The 20,969-nt window shown below is 44.1% G+C and overlaps 1 protein-coding gene across 4 annotated transcripts in view; it reads right to left on the bottom strand.

The window, feature by feature from the left end:
- Positions 1-20,969, bottom strand: part of SCAP (SREBF chaperone) — a 65,375-nt gene that overhangs the window by 28,918 nt on the left and 15,488 nt on the right. For all 4 annotated transcript variants that reach the window (XM_030492821.1, XM_030492814.1, XM_030492830.1 and 1 more), the window contains exons 2-5: positions 17,020-17,236; positions 7,548-7,677; positions 5,654-5,811; positions 81-301 (exon numbers count right to left, since the gene is read on the bottom strand). In XM_030492821.1, coding sequence (XP_030348681.1) covers positions 81-301; positions 5,654-5,811; positions 7,548-7,677; positions 17,020-17,141 — 631 coding nt within the window. In that variant the 5' untranslated portion in view covers positions 17,142-17,236. The remainder of the gene's footprint in view (positions 1-80; positions 302-5,653; positions 5,812-7,547; positions 7,678-17,019; positions 17,237-20,969) is intronic.

Raw genomic sequence — 20,969 nt, 5'->3', positions numbered from 1 at the left:
TGTTGGAGATACCAGGGACAAAACAGCAATGCAAGCTGTAAGCACTTCTCAACAGCTTCTTTGGCACTTCAGCATCTTACCTTTGAGAGTAGCTGATGTTTGTAATGTCTTTGGTTCATGCTGGTGGATGGTTTTGATGATATCTGGGTCAGCATTGAATCGCTCACGGTCATTCTGCCAGAAGTTCCCTGGAGACAGTAACAGACAGCCGTGTTCGGGGAGCAGATTCCGTAGCTTCTTGAGGCCAGGCAGAAGATCTGTTACCTGAAGGCAAACTTCCTCCAAGCTTTTGACACCAGAACTGAAACACACACAAAAGTTAGACGCTGTCATGTGTGTTGCAACTCTCACAAACAAAAGGCAAACCTGCCAAGGTGAACTGAACACCTCAAGGACCCACACCACCATGTTACTGCTCTTGCTCTTCATAACTAAGCATGAAGACTCTCAAGTCACAGACCAGGATCTCACTGTAACAGGTGTACAGACTCCAAAACCCCATTATCTGGGGCCCTCAACAGGTGGACCTGTTGGAGTGAGTCCAGAGGAGGCTACGAAGATGCTCCGAGGGCTGGAGCGCCTCTGCTACGGAGACAGGCTGAGAGAGCTGGGCTTGTTCAACCTGGAGAAGAGAAGGCTCCTGGGACACCTTAGAGCAGTTTCAAGTGCCTAAGGAGGCTGACAAGAAAGCTGGAGAGGGGCTTTTGACAAGGGCAGGCAAGGACAGGACAAGGGGGAATGGCTTTAAACTGACAGAAGGGAGATTTAGATGAGATCTGAGGAAGAAGTTCTTCCCTGTGAGGGTGGTGAGGCCCTGGCACAGGTTGCCCAGAGAAGCTGTGGCTGCCCCATCCCTGGCAGTGTTCAAGGCCAGGTTGGACGGGGCTTGGAGCAACCTGCTCTAGTGGAAGGTGTCCCTGCCTGTGGCAGGGGGTTGGAACTGGATAAGCTTCAAGGTCCCTTCCAACCCAAACCATTCTGGGATTCTAAGATTCTGGTATTATCAGCTCTCTGCACACTGCTGGGCCACACAGCTTTCCCGTTTCAGCCATACTAGGTGCCACAGTTTTCACATCCATATCACTTCCAGGCTACGGAGAAGCTATCTCCCTGGAATTCTTCTTCAAAGACCTTGAACTCCTCTGCATGCTTCTTTCCACATATTCAATGGGATATTTTACAGAAATCTTTATTAACCCTCCTCAGGTGGATTATTTAAGGTGTACAAAGGCCTCTAAAATGTACAAAGAATTCAATATCTGCAACTGTGCAAAATGTGTTCAGAATTTCTCTGCATTGCATGGAAAAGAAAATGCCTTACAGGTTCAGAAATTAATAGAGGTATAACTGGTATGAAATGGAATTTGTGTTTGTTCCCAAGGTTCATTTAAGACAATTACATAATCCTTATCAACTAGCAATTCACACAAGACTCAACTTGGGCTTACAATAGGATCTGACTGTGAAGGTTTGGTGACAAAACCTGTCAGCACGCTATTTGGCTAGACAAGGAAGGGCTGCCAGTCCAAAAAAGAACACTTCCCTCAACACAATACAGGCAGCTGCTGCGATTTGCATGGGAAGGGTGTATTTAACAGAGGTGAATTTAAGAAATGAGACCAGTCTTCTCCGGCTCCAGCCATGCCAATTACAGAGAAGGTGGCTCCAGAAGAGAAGTCAGTTGGGGTCCTACCGTAAAATGCCTTCCCTAGAAAAGGGTTTTTTTCTGTAATGACTACAAAGAGCAAACACAGAAACCAGACAGTGATGATTTCAGTAACTCCTTTGTGAAAACTCCCTTCAGAATCTGTATCCTGTCACTATATGGCAAGATACTTTGAAAAGTCACAGCTGACAAAAGAAAATACTAGAAAATATGCTCGAAAATACTGTGTTTATAAGAATATAAGATTTCTGAAAGATAATTTCAAGGAACTGACACAGTGATGCCTCTGATAACAGCTCCAGAAAGAGTAAGACAGTTACTGTTTTGTAGCTCAGCTTTAGCAAATTCTGAAATGTAACAGTGATCATAGAATACTGAATGGTTTGGGTTGGAAGGGATGTTAAAACTCATCCAGTTCCAACCCCCTGCCATGGGCAGGGACACCTTCCACTAGACCAGGTTGCTCCAAGCCCCGTCCAACCTGGCCTTGAACACTGCCAGGGATGGGGCAGCCACAGCTTCTCTGGGCAACCTGTGCCAGGGCCTCACCACCCTCACAGGGAAGAACTTCTGCCTCAGATCTCATCTAAATCTCCCCTCTGTCAGTTTAAAGCCATTCCCCTTGTCCTGTCCCTGCCTGCCCTTGTCAAAAGCCCCTCTCCAGCTTTCTTGTCGACGCCTTTAGGCACTGGAAGCTGCTCTAAGGTGTCCCAGGAGCCTTCTCTTCTCCAGGCTGAACAAGCCCAGCTCTCTCAGCCTGTCTCCAGAGCAGAGGTGCTCCAGCCCTTGGAGCATCTTTGTGGCCTCCTCTGGGCTCGCTCCAACAGCTCCAGCTCCTTCTTATGTTGGGGGCCCCAGAGCTGGAAGCAGGACTGCAGGTGATAACAGTTTATACAGCAGATAAGCCTGTGTACACTCATATTTGTGAAGCGAATGCACACAGCCAGTGTCCCTACCAGTATACCGCGGATGCAGAGTGATACCAAAGAACATGACCTTGGAGCAAACTATAAATTTCATGTTGCTTTTGACTTTTTCCAAATGATGAGTGCTCGAAGTTTCAGCAAGCTTACAGCTGACGAAAATATAATCATCTTGTGTTTCCTATCTTCTTGTCAGTAATCTTCAGCTTCTTCTGTACTTCAGTACAAAGGAATGCCTTTTTTAACATTAAGAAAATGAGCTGCACTTAACTTTGATACTGACAAAAGCACCTGACCACAAGGACTGACCACAAGGAACTGCATAACGCCTTCTGAGATGATTTCAGAATTTATATCGAAGTTAGATGTTTCCTGAAATATTCGAGTCCATCACCAAAATGGGAGCTCTTTCCCAAGGTTTAGGTCTAAGTGCTCTGGTGGCCATGGAAGATTAATTTTGCTTCCGTAATGCATCAGTGTTTATCAAGGGCAGCACCAAGGAGAGATAATGACAAGACAACACGCGTCCTGGGAGCAAGTTGCTTCTACCTTGGCAATTGGTAATTGGCAACTATATACAGATTACTATCTAAAGTGACACACGTGATAAAGGAGGAGATTAGGTGGAAACACAGGAAGAATGTCAGCACCAAGGCTTCGTGAGCTGGTGGGGAAGAGCTCCGTGTTTGACACTGTAAATGGCATTTCTAAAAGATTACCACACAGAGAGCAGGTACCTAGCTTGCAAGGGCAGGTTTAAAGGAAAAAGGACAAATCATCAGATAGAGTAGTGAAGTGGCCACTCTAAAAAATGAGGCAATGAAGGATGCTGCCAATGAAGTATGAACAAGCAATAAATCTTCCCTACCCGTGTGAGTTATGGGACGAAGAATGAAGAAAGCTCCTGGCTGAAAAGCTGGGAGATGATCAGACTCTAATCTCCCCATTTGTCACCACGCTTGGCCTGTTCATAGCACCATCACTCTCACTGAATATAGACTGACAAGTAGGGGAGCCCTTCTGTCCTTAGAATTAAACCCAGTGGGAACTTCACCACAGATGAAGACTTAGAACTCAAAGGAAAACTATTTAAAAAAAAACCCTAGAGGCAATTTAATGTGTAGGAAATGCTTCTTGGTTTACCAAGAGAGAACATGCCAGACTACTCTGAGCACCCTCTTCTAGAAATGCCTGTCTTGTTGGATGGGGAAAGCACAGGAGCTTTCATCTACCTGAGCCCCAACAAAGTTTTTGATGCAGCACGACACAAAAAATGCTTTGGTTTACAAGAAGACACAAAAATTAGCACAAAAATGGTGATGCGGTAAAGAACCAGGTTAACAGGAAACTGGTCATGGAGCTGCTGAAAGGGGAACCACCAGTATTGAGCAAAACAACATGGAATTTCTCACAGGCAGTTCAGAGAACCAGGATTATTATGTATTTTTCTTAATAATCTTGGAAGAAGATACAGGGTCATCTGCCAATAACAGCAAATAAAGAAACCCTGTTAATACAGAAAAAGAACAAAATATCTGAAATGGATCACATAAGGGCTGGAATAAACTTAATCCCATTTCTATTAACAATACAAAGAGCACTTGGGGACTAAAAAGAGCTTCTGCTCTAACCTTCCAGCTCATTAGCTGGAAATGACAAGAGAGGGACATGGAGATGTTAATCAATCACTTTATAATGTGTAAAAGTGATGTGACTGGCCATGAAAAAGGGACCTGCAGCCTTGTATTTCAGGAAAGGCTTTTCCATGGAAAATAACACACAAATGAGACTTCTCTGAGAATACCGTGTACAATTCTAACTCCCATTATCAAGAATGATATGTTAAAAACAGTGCCAAAAGGAGCAACCAGTGTGACAACCTGAATAGAGAGACAGCTTACTGGAGTAAGCTCAGAGTCTCATAAGTTTAGCTTAACAAATGAGGATTTGGGGTTGGGGGTATGAGTTCTCCCTGTACATATCTGGAACAGAGAAAAGCTATTGTTGTACAAAGACTGTGTCAGGACAAAATAAAGCATGTTTAAACTGGTCTTAAACAGAGCCAAAGTGAAAAGTCAGGAGAAGGTCCCTGACCATGTGAAAGTCTATAATCCTAGAATGGTTTGGCCATTTTAGGAAGGGACCTTAAAGCTCATCCAGTTCCAACCCCCTGCCACGGGCAGAGAAACCTTCCACTAGAGCAGGTTGCTCTAAGCCCCGTCCAGCCTGGCCTTGAACTACTTAACTGCCAGGGATGCGGCAGCCACAGCTTCTCTGAGCAACCTGTGCCAGGGCCTCACCACCCTCACAGGGAAGAACTTCTGCCTCACATCTCAGCTAAATCTCCCCTCTGTCAGTTTAAAGCCATTCCCTCATCCTGTCCCTACCTGCCCTTGTCAAAAGCCCCTCTCCAGATTTCTTGTTGGTCCCTTTAGGCACTGGAAGTTGCTCTAAGGTCTTCCCAGAGCCATCTCTTCTCCAGGCTGAACAAGCCCAGCTCTCTCAGCCTGTCTCCATAGCAGAGGTGCTCCAGCCTATGGAGAAGAATTCAAGAAATGAAGAAGAGTTTCACAATAGGCATAAGTGGGGTTAAATGAACTTGCCTTAATACAAAGTTTGTATGCTTACGAAGGGATCACATGATGCTGCTACCTTTTGTAACATGTATAGCCTTGGCAGCCCCCTTCAGACCTCTCTGCCAGGACTCCAACTGGAAGGTTCCTGACAATTACCAGTGACTAGAGGACAGGCAACTTCTCCAGCAAAAAAGCTAAACACGGGACAAGGGAGAATGTCTTTAAGCTGAAAGAGGGGAGATTTAAGGTCCCTTCCAACCCAAACCATTCTAGGATTCTATGACTCTATGATAAACTGCCCTACATGCAGCATGAATATAATGTCACCTATTCGCAGGGACCTCTCATTTTCTTTTAATTTTGAGAATCTTACAAATTCAAAGCTAATAATCAGAACTACAAGGCAGTAATTGAGAAGATGGGTGTGTAAGCCCGCTGTGTAGAAGGTCAGTCTGCCTTTTACACAACCTGTAATGAACAGTAATTACCTGTCTCTCAGGGCATGGTTTCTAATCTCCTCCACTAGCTGGAAGACGCGGGAGAGGGGTGAACGAAATACATCGACAGCAAGGAAGTTCTTCTGCCATGGGGACACAGTAGCTTTCACAAAGATCTGCTGGATGTAGGCCACCGGAGCACCGACATACTGTGGGGAAAACCAGAGGGAGAATGAAAACATACGGTGAGTGGGAAGCTGCTTAGCAGAATTAGACCGCAGCTTGGCAACCTTTCAGGAAGGGGTTTGCCAGACTGTATTTTCCTTTCCCAAATTAGAGGTGAAACATGACAGTAGGAACCTAGCAAGAACAAAAGGAGTCTGTTTCTCAAAAAGGCATAATGCCACTGGCCATTTTGGCATCGGTCTATTGCGCTTCTTTGTGAGGCAGAAGCTCCAAGCTCCTGCTGAATTTGGTACTGGAATGAAAGGCAGGAGCAGGGACTCACTGCCTCTCACAGATGCCTCTCACAAGGCTGCGGTTCCCCCAGCCTGTGGTGACTCGGCCATGTGCCATTTAAAGCCTCCTGGTGTCTGTGCCCAGGCTGCTGACCCAGCTCTGGGGACTGCAGTCCTGACATGCTGTGGCAGACAGAGCTTTTGTGTTCTATTAGCTGAACTAGGTAACAAAGCAGAATTATAGAACCATAGGGAAGATTTAATCAGCCAGCAGCAGCCTGAGTTAACAGCACACTGCAAAAAGCTCTCAGAGGTACCAGCAAGTGCAGAAGGCAGCAAATAATTTCAATCACAGTGAGAAAAGCACACATGGAGAGAGTAGAGAGCTGGAGGCATCAAAAGCATTAAACCAACAGCTAACTTCTACTTAAGAGAGACACCAGAATGAAAAAGAAAAATGCAGATTACAAAGAATGCTTTTCAAATTGTTCCCTGGTTTCCTGGACCAGGTTGCCAGCCTTCTTGGAAAGCTTCAGGGTTCCAGTTTGCTCATACAAAAGAAAAGTTAGCTCTTGACCCTTAACATAAGGATATAATTCTCATTTACCTGAATGATATGTACCAGCCAACTAAAAATAAAAACAAACCCCACTTTTAGATCATACTCAGTTCACCAGGTCCTTCAAGCATCTCTACACTCCCTACACCACAGTGTAGTAATTAGCTCCACAGACAGAGTCTTTGGCTGCCTAAATTCGATTTCAAATTAAAAACTCTTGACTGTGACCTTAAGAAAATAGCCTGTGCCCGGGAGGTGAAGCCTAAACTACCTATCCTATCAGGAAAAAAACTGTGCTAGATGCAATATTTTTAAAGCCAAAGTAGAGAAAGATGCAAGAGCTGAGGAGCTGGACAGTCTGTTTCCCACCTCCAGGCCAGACAGACAAAATCCAGATCCTTCAGAGAGAGCCTGACACCACCAAAACCACCATTGTAATTACTGGTAGCATCTCCACAGACAGTCACAGTAGTAAATGCTGACCAAATCTTACTCTCGTCCTTTGGAGGAGGCCATGGGAGGGAATGGGAAGCAGGGTCAGCAGGAGGTTTGTCCTGCTGCTCTAGGGAAACTGTGTGCCTTTATAAGATGTCAGGAAATTGGCACCTGTTATCCCAGAACCCATCATTAAACTTATTTAAAACCTAATAATGCTTTTAAAAGTGTGCTACTTGCCTCAGATAAAGTTATCCTTGGAAAATGGGCTCTTACAGAGCATTTCGGAGCTTTTAACTCTTCAATTTTTCAATTTTTCTGATACAACACCACTGATACAAAACAAATACAGCCTAAGCTGAGCAGTTACACAAAGCAACACATCACCAGAAGTATTTTCCATTGATACTGTAAAGTGCAGGTAACTCATGAGGGATGTTCTACCATATCATTGACTCCACACACACCCCAACCCCCTCAATGCAGGACTCACCCAGTCAGGACGCTCGCCAAGGTCCCCTTGCTGCAGACCTGCGTTGGGAGAGGGCGCAGAGTAATCTTTCACGGGCGTGCTGTACTCCACAGGTCCTGTTCCAGGCAGTGGCAGCTTCAGCAACGGGTAACTATGGTTAAGATGTAAGCAAGAAACATTGTGGTGTTTTGTTTTGGGTTTTTTTAATGAGGCTTTTAGACAGAAGAGCTCAAAAAAATGAGCCCACTCCAGCATAAGCCAACCTCTGCAGGACAGGAGACACAGCTGCAATACAAGAGGGCTTTAGTTCTCATCGGAACTCTCCAACGTGTTTCCCTAACACAAGAGAAAATTGGTCTTTCTCCATTGGAAAGGGATAACTAAAAGTCCTTGGAGAAAAAGAACTGAAGTTCTTACAAGACCTCACCTGAAAGCTAGCAGTGCTAAGAACTTTCAGCACAGCCGTGTCTCTACTATTCCATAGCCCACACGAAAATGAGACTTTCATCTCATGTAGCTGGCTGCTTTCCTGACCCAAACTCTATACTAATCACCAAATTTTCCTCCTTAAGATTTAAGCTATTTCCAATATCTGTCATTAGCTTCATTGGTGCTCAAAGCATTTTGAATAGTAGCAATGAGACACCAAAACAGCTACAATGTATGTCTCTTCTTGCTCCTTTACTACTACAATCTTCAGGCAATTGTAGCAGCTACCCCACAACAAAGACATCAAACTATTTGTAAGTTGAGAAACTGAGGTTTCAGGGAGTTCAGAATAGTGTTCTCAGAGGTTCTCAAACCCGAGGCGGCTAAAACTGTACAAGAACTGAACTGGTGGAAAAAGCAAGACTGCTGTTACAGATGACAGCGACCAAGAAGCTGGAATGGTCAGCACCAGGATGAACCAGAGAATGTAACTTCTTCGTGCTGTCTGATGCATGACAATCTATCCAGTCTTAAATTTCTGACATATTTTCCTGTTTATAGCTGAGCTTTTCTTGCAATATTGCCAGAATAAATATAAAGGCATTGGAACTGTTTTCATGCAATACTCTGCGCATTTTGTTAGGGATTAGCTTGGATTACCAAAGGCCATGGAAGGGACAAGCAAAAGCTGAAGCCAAGGCTTCGGACTAAATAACAAATGGCTGGAAAAGAACGATGAAATAGGAAGCAAAGCTTGTTGGATTTGCTATTTTATTAGTCTGACAAAAACACACCACCTAATTATTATCATTTCATTGTGCAGTGGGAGGGAAGAGAAAAAGGAGTAATAAAATCTGGTCATAACACATCTGAAAAGAAAATGCCCAACAGGAGCCACAAGCTGGAGGTCCAGCGCTACCTCTTTTCTCTCACAGCAATAGTTTTAGTCCTTTTAAACAACACAGAGCACCTGCTTGTCAAAAATGATCTGCTGAAAACAAAGGCCTGGGGGAGGTTCAGCAATCAGCCTGCGTCTGACTGAGGCTGAGACATAAATTAAAATAGTAACAGCAAGTGTATGTAATAAACAAACCAGAATGAATCGAACAGGTGACTGAGGAAGAAGGATTTTTTCCACTAAATGATTTTGATGTTGACGACTGCGTCCATAAATCTAAGGGAAAATTAGAGAATCCCAGAATGGTTTGGGTTGGAAGGGACCTTAAAGCTCATCCAGTTCCAAGCCCCTGCCACAGGCAGGGACACCTTCCACTAGACCAGGTTGCTCCAAGCCCCGTCCAGCCTGGCCTTGAACACTGCCAGGGATGGGGCAGCCACAGCTTCTCTGGGCAACCTGTGCCAGGGCCTCACTACCTTCAGGCTGCCGGGTGGCAGCTAATGGGAAGGTTAGACAAGAATTCAGTATCTATTTTTTCTGTTGTTAAAATAGTTTAATTTTCTGTAGAAGGGAAGAAATGAACTCCCATCCTGCAGTGCAAACCACCTCCTGAAATACAGCACACAGCAACTACCAGCTCCTGAATGGCTATTTCTGAATGACCAAGGGTTTTAGTTATTGTTTTGTTGGGTTTTATTATGTTAGGATTTTCAAACTTGTCCAAAAAATCTGAAAGTACATGCAAATGCAATGGGAGAAAGAGTAAATGGCATTCCTTGGAAGACTCAAGGGCAATAAAATGAGGGGAAGAACAAAAGACAAATTTCTGATAGAAAGAAAAAAATATAACATCTAGAGCTGTCAGTGTGTTGCTGAGGACTATATCCTGCTGCAGCCGCTGGCAGACCGAGGCAACCACAACTCCCATATTCCACCATTCTCTTCAGGTATGTGGTCAGGGTACATCTGTTGACATCTAAATTAACTTCACTGTTTACCTGCAATTTGATTAAATTGTGACTATGGAACAGGATTTATGCTTTAGTAAAGGATCTATATTCTCCCTCCAATACATCTTTTTCATCCATCCCCACAGCAGGCAAAGAAGAGGGTGACACGAAACAGCATTAGATTTTCTCTACCCAGTCGAAAGTTTTCTGCAGCTCACACTGATGGGCTCCTTCAGCTTCCTCTACACTTCCAGTCTGCTCAGCCAACAAAAGCTGTGTTGACAAAGATCATGGAATTATTTTCATTTCCCTATAAGCTAACAAGTCCTAATTCTAATACTCATCACTGCTAAGGACAGTGCTAAGACTTTTCAGTCATGGCTCTACTCTCACAGGTTATCACCTTCAGCAAGAGCAAGAGCTTTCTTGCTCTTTGGTGATACTGCCTTCAAATTTCAAATAAGGGGAGATTTAGATGAGATCTGAGGAAGAAGTTTTTCCCTGTGAGGGTGGTGAGGCGCTGGCACAGGTTGCCCAGAGAAGCTGTTGCTGCCCCATCCCTGGCAGGGTTCAAGGCCAGGCTGGACGGGGCTTGGAGCAACTTGGTGTAGTGGAAGGTGTCCCTGCCCGTGGGATGAGCTTTAAGGTCCCTTCCAACCCAAACCATTCTAGGGTTCTATTCTACAGTACTTTACTGAGACTAGAGCAGCTGTGGCATTAGAAGACACTGATGTACACCTATCAGAAACAGGGCTGCCTAGCAGATTGTCCAGCACAGAAAAATAAAGTTCCAGCTTTTTTTATAATCCCCATTTTCAGCAACTATCTTTAGCTCCTGTAGTCCTTATTGCAACATGATCTAGACAGCACAGATTGCTCATGGCTGCTCATTGCAGCAAAGCTCAGGAACGAGACCTACTATTGGGACTCTTTTCAAAAGCTTCCTCACCTTGAGCCAACTACAACATATATTTACGTCCCCACAAGGGAGGCAGGGACATATATTTACTTATATCACTGATATTTGAAGGTTCATGTTGATGAAAGTTTTTGAGAATGTCTGGTGGAAGAACACACAAAGTATGTGTTCTGGATTACACTTTTTATTTCAGTAAGATGCTAAGACATTAGTTCTTGAATTTTTTTAATGTTATAGAAGCATGTGACAGCACCTGATCTTGTCAGTGATACCTGAGACAGACTGACAGTAGAGATAAAAAAAAGACAGAGTGAGAAAGAACCATCCAGTGATAGAGCAAAATTCACCAGACCAACTGTTTCAGACATCACCGTTAGAGTATTTTCAAGTAAAAAGATACTTAAAAACACCAAACCAGAGCTGCTGTAAGGTGTCAGAAGCATCCTGGCTTCCCACAGACACCAAACGCTGCAAGGATTGCGAGATGCAACAAGCCTAGGTCGCTTCTACGTGCGCTTTCCACCAAAGGCAAGAACTGTTCCAAACGAGTTTCAGGGAAGTGATTTCTCCAAGGTGCCCTCCAACCCAAACCAATCTATCATTTCTAGCACTTTGGTTTGATTCTCCTCTCATTTCTCTTTGTTAGAGATTTTTTTTGACAGTGAGGGAAAGAGATAACACCAGTATGGAAAGCACAGAGAAAGGAGGGAAGAAAAGTAGGACCTAAACCAGATGACAGGAAAGCTCCAAAGAGGTTTCGGTTTTGAGAAAGCTTCTTTTTAGATGCTCATGTTGCCATGCACCCTGAAACCCTTCTGCAAATCCAAAATAATGGGAAAACAGACCATCTACAGGTTGGTATTGCTGAATTCAAGGAAGAGTGTGTTTTAGTTACCAAGCATGAGGCAGGTTCAAGCAAAAAATGTTCATCCAACTACTTTACATATTTTCAAGACAGCTTAGAGGGCCAAGATGGAGAACTGCCAGGTCAGCCCGAGGCAGCTGGCAACTCAACAGAGCTGCAAACCCTACAATTGCATATTCCTCCTCCTCAGAATCAAAGCAGAGATCACCACCATGCCAGAATACTCTTCAGCTGGTGAATATGATGGAGAGAGCTGCCAGGTCTTAGGTAACAGGGAAGGTGGTGATATATTGCCTTAAAATAGCTACCACCTCCATTTTGCACACTGCAGAACAAGCTTTTAGCCTGTTTCCAGCCTAAACTACCGCAAAGACAGAACAACCTGAAAACCCATTGCTAATGAGAAATAGGAAATTTGATAAAGGGTCTTACCAGAGGGTAGGGAAGGCCGGATATTCGGCAGCAACGGTTCCCTTTTTAGCCCTGGTAAGTGCATAAACAAAACCTATTTCTGAATAAATGTTTGCTTTTCCCTGTTTCCTCCTGACAGGGCTCTCAAAAATCTGCACTGCAGAAGTGAAGATTCCCCTCGCTCTGTGCTGCCTGCTTCCCTTTTTCTGTGAAGCAGAAGAGAGGTCTTGTTACAGAGAACTTGCTTCTAGTTTCATCACACGGTCCCACAGGAGACTCTATTCTCTGTGGATTTGGAACACAAAGAGTCTGACAGCAACTGGCTCCTCTGGTTCTCACACAAGACAGTACAAACCTGTAAGATAGTGAAATGTTCTTTTAGAAAGAAATATGTGTGTGCACGCACACACTCTGTGGGCTCTGCTTCCAGCCAGTTCCATAATCCTTTAGGAGGAGAACCTAGTGCTTCAGTCAACTAATGAACACCTGCAAAGGCTCACCCTGCTTCATTCTCCTAAATCTGCTTCACAGAGACAACTGGTTCATTTTAAATTCTTACTTTAGCTAAAAACTGTTCTTCAGAACTACACAGGAATTTCAAATTTACCCTGATTACCAGATTTATAGGTGTCATCTGTTCTTCTCTGAGCTGGGGAGGAGGAACTACTCTTGTGTCAGATTATCTTAAGTGGCACTCTCATTCTACCAGGGAAGAAAAATCCAGATCTTAATGCAAACCCATTTAAGTGGGGTGATGAAAATGAATGTCACCTACCAAGGGATATATAGTAAAGCAAGAAGTAACATGTCCAAAAATAGGTCGTTCAGCAGAAACCGCTCCCTTCTGAAGTGAGAACTAACTTGAATTTTGAGACTTTGAATAAGACTACAGAGTAAGAATGAGTCATAGGAATTTTTGCTTTGAATATTAATTAACAGATAAGCAATGTCCTGTCTACAGGTGACATTAAAAACAGCGTCTACACAAAATACTTCCAAGGTTGAAGAGAGAATGCATTCAACCAACCTGCAGCAGACACTACAGTGTGGTCACTGTGTGACCTGATCCTTGACACCTGACCTTTCGGAACAGGAGAAACACCTGCATGTTAATTGTTGTCACACTGACTGAGAACCAAGACCGATGCAGGACAAATCATGGCCCATGTGCTTTATTTCAGCTTTAAAAGTGTTATCTGAACACAGAGATGGACAACTTTTACTGAGGTGAGGGTGAGGAAAACGAGAACAACTGAGTTAATGTCTTCTGCAGCAGAATTTTACAAGCTCTCCTTGATGTTGGGTGCATGCAGGCACAGAAGAAGAAAACTGTTTCACCTCTCTCCCTTTCAAGAAGTCAGGATACAAGATCTACTGCTCACCGGAACAATACAATGTCTTTATTAACCATGCTTAAGGCTGAAAAATACAGAATGCTTCCTTTTTGCTCTACCACCTTCTCCTTTTTTCCATTCGATTCTTCCAGGACAGGGACTAACATCAGCAACATCGGGATGCCATTAGCTCCTTCTCTGTTGATAAAAGTCAGCATGAAACCACCAGATCACCTGTGTTTCTTCTTTTCTTGTTATAAAGACCTGTAGTTCCTACTACTTAATTGCTCCATGCTTCAGACACTAATCGGCACTACTACGCAAACAGTACTGAAGGTCTCTAACCAATCCTGTTGGACAGAAACATTGCCTAAAAATGAGCTTCCACCTCGAAGCTGGGCCTAGATTTTTTTTTCCACCTTCTTTTTTCTCCAAATTTCAGCACATTTCTCACTCATTTTGCAGTGAGTGGCTGAGATAAATCAGTAAGATCTGTCCTAAGAATCTGGAATACTTCTGAAGAGCACAAATTAAACTCCAGCAGTAAATCGGTGCCAAAGACCATTACTCAGAGTCCTCATGATATGACTGCAGGGAAAAATGCAGATGTGATCCTTTGTGGCTGTCAGTGAGCTCCTCCAGCCAAGAGGAAGCTTCCCCAGGAGGCGGCTATGCCACAGCTCCCTTTAGCTCCTTCTGAACAAGTCTTTTCATCAGATAAAGTAGAATTTTATAGGTTTTGTGGGGGCAGGGTACCAAGGCCAATGAAAGGACAGTATTTTCTTTTTCAATCAGGATGCCTGAATATATAAAATGGTATGAAATAACAGGAATACAGAAGAAATTAACAGTTATCTTAATGACTACTGGCTATCTGTGGGGTGAGGCAGGAAACTTCAAAAGCATGGGAGCAATTACTTGGGAAAATTAATACACTAACTCTCCCTAAGATGGAGTCCTGGAGCTATGTCATCTGGTGGGCATTTCATAGAATCACCGAAGGGACCTTAAAGACCATGACGCTGCTGGTGATGCAGCCCAGGACACGGTTGGTTTCTGGGATCAAGCGCACACTGAAGCTGGGTCATGGTGAGGTTCTCATTGACCAACACCCCCAAGTCCTTCTCCTCAGGGCTGCTCTCAATCCAGTCTCCCCCAGCCTGTGTTTGTGCTTGGGGTTGCCCTGACCCAGGTGCAGGACCTTGCACTTGGCCTTGTTGAACTCCATGAGGTTTGCACTGTCCCACCTCTGCAGCCTGTCCAGGTCCCTCTGGATGGATTCCTTCCCTCCAGCGTGTTCACAGCAGCACACAGCTCAGTGTCGTCAGCAAACTTGCTGAGGGTGCTTGATCCCACTGTCCATGTCACTGACAAAGGTGTTGAACAGCGCCAGTCCCGACACTGACCCCTGAGCAACACCCCTCATCAGTGGCCTCCACCAGTATAAGAAACTCGCGTGTTTCAGCTTGTGCCTATTTCATCATGTCCTGTCACTGGGTACCCATTCCCTTTACACCCTCTTTTCATATATTTATACATGGTGATCATTTTCCCTGCACCTTTTCTTCTCTAGGCTGAACAGAGCTCTCTCAGTCTTTCCTCATGGAAGAGATGCTGCGGCCCCTTCATCATCTTCACGGCCCTCTGCCAGACTTCTCACCTAATACCATGTCCTTTTAACAGGAAGCCCAGCACCGGACCCAGCACTCCAGGTGGGGCCTAACTGGTGCTGTGTGGAAGGGAAGGATCGCCTCCCTTGACCTTCTGCAACCTCCTCCCTAATGCAGCCCAGGACACTGTGGGCCACCTCTGCCCCCAGGGCACACAGCTGGCCTGCATTCCTCTTGGTGTCCACCACGACCTCTGCACATGTCCTGCAAAGCTGTTTTCCAGAGCACTGGCTCCCAGACTGCACAGATGCCTGGGGTTATTCTTCCTTCTACATTTCCTTGTGTCACATTTAATGAGGTTCCTCTCTGCCCATGCAGGCATCTGGTGTATCAGCCACTTATCCAGTTTTTCACTTTCTAGTTCATGATATATGAAGTTTGTATCATCTGCAAACTTGCTGAAGGTGCAGTCCACCCCATCATCAAGGTCAACCATGAAGAAGTCAGACCTCAGGCTCAAACTAAGAAACTTGAAGACCTCAACCCAAAACTAAACTTCCAGTAAATATCTTGGAGTGTCCTGTACGCTATTCTCCTGTCAGAGTTCAGCCTTACCACACTGAAATGCTCCAGTGCAGAAGGTACTGCACTCTGGAATAGTTTTGACCCAGTTAGTAATGCTACTTCTCAAGCCAGAATTAATACCTGGTAAACACCAGCTCATACAGAGCAGCTCAGAACTGGAACTGCAATAGTCCCAAAAATCACTTCTAAAGAGGGAGCGCTTTCACCACACTTCAATTTTTTTTGCTGCTCTCAAAAGGCGCCAGAGAATCACAGGATCGTTTGGATTGGAAAAGACCCTTAAGCTCCCTTAAGAGTCCAACCATTAACCCAGCACAGCAAGCCCACCACTAAATGTTCCTGTGTACCACATCTACAGGTCTTTTAAATCCCTCCAGGGACGGTGACTCCACCACTTCCCTGGGCAGCCTGTTCCCGTGCTTGACAACCTTTTCGGGAAAGAAACTGTCACCGTGTTTTTAAAACCTGGTCTCTCCTCAGGCCATTATTTGCTTTTCTAATGAGTTACTGAAACTCATTAAAGAAAACATAAAACTAATCACTTTACACCTGATGGTGTTTTGGACAAATTTCTGCAGCCTAAAGGTAACCAATTACTGGAGAATCCTGAAATACTTTCACAAATACACAATTACCAGTAGCTAATCTGCCAGAGACAAGCTGGCTTGAAGCCTCAGGGACTCGGTGGAAACACCTCAATTCATAGGTAATCTTTTAACTGTAGATGTGGATGAAGTCTGTCCTATCCTCAGCAGTGCTCGAAGAAAAATGTACATCTGTATCTGTACAAACATAGGGGGAGCTTTTATAAAAGAAAAGTAGATCATCACATAGGGTTTCTTTTGACCAAAGATACTTAGAATTAAAAACCTGAAAACAGAACGTGTATATGCATGTGTCTATCCACAAATCTGAGCACAAAAGTTTTCTCAACTCCAGTAGTAATATTGCCTCATTGGAGACAATTAGGAGGCCCATGTAACATTTCCGAGAATGAAATTATATTCAGTTGCAACTCGTATCCAAATTAAGAGTCCATAAGGAGAGCAGAGAGTTTACAAGAACACACAACACGCACGTGCCAATGCAAGGGCTGAGAAAGAAGAGTACCAGCTGAAGGGAGAACAGAATAGGCAAGTGTGAGAGAAAGATCAACTTTCCTTCTCCCCATTTTTAATTCATGGGTTTGGAGTCCACCACCAGGTGTTCAGGGATTCCTTTTATTTTATTTATTGCTTTACTTCACTTATTCAATTAGTTTTTAATATTTACTTATTAAACCACATGAAGATACTTCATCTCTGTCTTTTCTTTTGTGCCACTGAAAGATATGACAAAAATCTATTACATTTAAAAAACAATAATAAAAAATACAGAAGAGCTTCTGGGATAGCTCACTGGACAGGGAAACCCAAGTACATTCATGGCATTGCTATTAAAACCCCACAAAGCAGCAGACCTCTGTGACGACAAGTCCTCTTGCATGACTTACCAGCAGGCCAGAATACAGAGACCAGTAAAGAGGATGATGAGGATGGGGTAGGAAGCACACAACAGCCCGTGGTTGTAGAACGCCCGCGATATCCTCTCACGCAGCTTTTCAGTCAGGGTCATCCTCAATTGTCGTCACCTAGCTGCCATCCCGGAACACATCAGCGGGTTGGGCAATTCCAGCATGTGCAACGCTTCAGCCAAGGCACTGTATCCAGCTAGAAATTGGAAAGAAAGCAAGCTCATTAGAAAAATAGAGAAATAAAAGGAAAATAAACATTAGCAACTGGCTTTAGAAAGATTTCCAGCACTGTACCTGCTCAGAAGAGGAAACAGACACCGCACATCAAGAATTTGTTATGAGCCTATAGGCAATTTGATCAGATGATTGGGTTTTGCCTAACGGAAGAAAGGCTCAAAAATGCAAGTGGACAGCGAACAGCAACTGAACAGATGTCAGGCACCAGCCGTGAGCGGCTGCTGGTCAGAGAGGACCTGCAGGAGCAGAGCTAGGAACCAAACCGTCTGAGAGGAAGGAAGAAAAGGAGCTTAGCAGGAAGAGAATTAAGCAGTACTCCTAGGAGATGCCAAAATGCCAATTAGAAAAGAAGGATTGAGGCTAGCTGTCAGCAACGTGGTCTTAGGGGAAGTGCTCTTGGACACAGGCTGAAGAGCTTTCAGAGCTTTAACTATTAGCAACATGCCAGTTACAAGAGACCAGAGCAGGCTTTACAGCTAAGGCAACCCAGAGAGTTATTTTTGCATGGGCAATGAGGGAGGGAAGTGTAAGTAGCCAGAGTACACTACACAGTAAAATAAACGAATGCAGACGCTTCTCGTCAAGGCAGATTTTGACTTGACTGTAAGATTTATGTCTAGCCATTCACCGAGAGCAAACCGAATCACAGATGTCAGAAGTGGTCAGCTTCAGCTTGCAATTTGATTTATAAAGTAGAAAAATGCAATAGAAAGAGCCCTAAGAAAAGGTTAAGATAATACATTACAATAAACCACCACCCAAATTTCTAGGAAAGATGGAGAAGAAACCTACCCTCTAACCTTTTCCTTTCTTTTTTTCTTTCTAAATCTCAGGCTAAAAGCAAAGTTGGTTACCAACAGTGTTCTGAGAAGTAAAAGGCTTCAACGCAAGGCTGATTTTTTCATACACTTCAAAGCTATGATTATCCAAGATTTTTATATTTTTATCTGCGAGGGAATAAGCACATTTTTCCTGGCTTCTCCAGAATAAGACTGGGACAATAAGAGACCCAAAGCATATGAAATAGGTCATTTTGTCCACAGGAAATCACCATTTATGATTGCATCAGAAAACGGAATATGAGACCTAAACAGAGGTGACCTATGAAAACCAGGTGGGCATCTGACATTTAACAACTTGTCTTCACCATCTTGAATGTAGAGAACACTAGAGAAGAAGGTCCAATGGGTTCACACAGACAAGAAACTCATTAAGAGGTTTTATACATATCTCGCTTAGGAATTCTGTAAGCCTGAAATATTTAAAAGCTGGAGGAGGCATCATAGGTGCTGGTTTGTTTTGTATTCTTTTCTAAGCACCCACTTTCAGCTATATGGGAGCATAGGAGGGACAACAAACTCTAAGTACAGCCATCATGCTTTAAATTCAAGATTCAATTATATTTAATGCCCACAGGACTGTTTCACAGTGACGTACCTATCCCTCCTCCCTCCCTCCACCCCGTAATACAACTAAAAATAATCAGATTATTAACAACAGAAGCACCAGTCTCTTATCCTAATGACCACATGGAAAACCTGGATAAATATTTTGGTTCATACCTTTTAGCAAGACACTACATCTTGGCACAAGAATCAACACCAGTCGTAGGCAATTTCAGTTTGCCTGCAGTTCAGCACCAGCATGAACATTCCAGGATTTTCAGAGAGGGGAGGGATGAGAGGTGCTCCTGCTGTCTGGACACCTTGCAATGCAGGGGGTAAGGCTGCCAAGCTGGCCAGAACACTGTACATCACATTCACGTGGAATAGGAAGGGTTCGTCTTACAGTCACAAAGAGAACCTAAAATTGCAGATTGGGTTGGAAGGGACCTTAAACCTCACCCAGTTCCAGCTCCCTGCCACGGGCAGGGACACCTTCCACTAGAGCAGGTTGCTCCAAGCCCCGTCCAACCTGGCCTTGAACACTGCCAGGGATGGGGCAGTCACAGCTTCTCTGGGCAACCTGTGCCAGCGCCTCACCACCCTCACAGGGAAGAGCTTCTGCCTCACATCTTGTCTAGATCTTCTGTGACATAAACATGTTGTGCCTGGCTCTTTGACAAGCTTTACATCCTAACAGCAATTTTGGTTATTAGCACTGCACTGGGAACCGTTTCTACTAATTGCAATGAGGAAAACCTCGTATTTTCTCACTTCACCTGTTGTGAAACATTAACGTTCATTAAGAAGAAAACATTACACATTCCAAAGCTAATATTTGCTTATTAGTTTTTCGGGAGTTGCATATTAAATCCTGAAATCCTTATTAGCTTTATGCTACAACAGCGCTCATGAAAGTTAAAAGCAGGAACCGTTCCAATTCAGAGTCGTTTTTGCAAACAAAGATTGGCTAACACAAAATAAACCCTCTGATTTTAGGAGAAATGTTGAAGAAGAACCCAGTCAAGAGTATTCCTTTCCTTTGCATGACTGCAAACCCAAGACAAAGTTTGACTGGAAACAAGAGGACATCAGGATGCTTCCTGAACCTTGCAACACAGTACATACATTTCTGGTTCACTTCAGGCACAAGAAACAGATACACAGTGAAGTTCAGAGACATATCACAAGAAACAAAAGCAAACACAAGTGCTGAAAGAAACAGGTTTGCCTTTTAAAATATCTCTTAAATTTCAAACTAAGTTACATATTAAGCAATTGCTCAGGCTCTCTAGCCATTCTAGTCATTCCTTCCATTCACACAAGCATAAAACATTACCATTGCCAGGATTACACAAATTCAGCTATACACAAGTGTGAGCTCAGGATTGGGAAGAGCACCCTGCACCAAAGTTACCCCTCCACTTCTCCGGAAACATTTCAGTGCAGCCTTGCAAACATTTCATGTGAGATGCAACACAACACTAAGGCCACCAATTTGTCCCAAAGTGGAAATTCAATGCTACAAACAGAAAATATAATTTGGCTTATAACAAATTCAAGAAATCTAAGTTCAACAGGAAAAGGGTAAGGTCTTGCACCTGGGTAAACACAATCCAAGTGTGCGGCACAAGCTGGGATCTGTCTGGCTGTGGAGCAGCTCTGTGGAAAGGGATCCTGGGGCACACAAGCTCAACAGGAGTGAAGAGTGGGCAGCTGTGGCAAAGAAAGCCAACAGGATGCTGGGAACATCAACAAGGGCATCACCAGTAGAGATAAAGATGTCATTGTCCCACTCAGCACTTGCTAGGGCACCCCTGGAATACTGTGTTCAGTTTTGGTTCCCACTATACAAAAAAGATATGGACAAGCTGAAGAGGGTCCAGAGAAGGGCCACAAAGATGATCCAAGGACCGGGAAACCATGTGAGGAAAGGCTGAGAGAGCTGGGCTTTTTCAGCCTACAGAAAAGAAGGCTCAGGGGAGACCTTATCACCATGTCCCAGTATTTAAAGGGTGGCCACAAAGAACATGGAGACCCCCTTTTTACAGAGAGTCACATGGAAAAGACAAGAGGTGATGGGCACAAGTTACTCCTGAGGAGATTCCAACTGGACCCAAGAGGAAAATTTTTCAGAGTGAGAACAATCAGCCATCGTAATAATCTCCTCAGGGAAGTGGTGACTCCCCAGCACTGGACACTGCTAAGACTGGGCTGGACAGAGTGCTGGGCCATGTAGTGCAAGTCATGCTTTGCCTAGAAAGGTTGGACCAGATGATCCTTGAGGTCCCTTCCAACCTGGGATTGTAG

Source organism: Strigops habroptila, chromosome 1 (assembly GCF_004027225.2).
Source record: "Strigops habroptila isolate Jane chromosome 1, bStrHab1.2.pri, whole genome shotgun sequence".
NCBI lineage: Eukaryota > Metazoa > Chordata > Aves > Psittaciformes > Psittacidae > Strigops > Strigops habroptila.
Note: the sequence above shows the minus strand (reverse complement) of the source record. Positions and strands in the feature narration are given on the sequence as shown.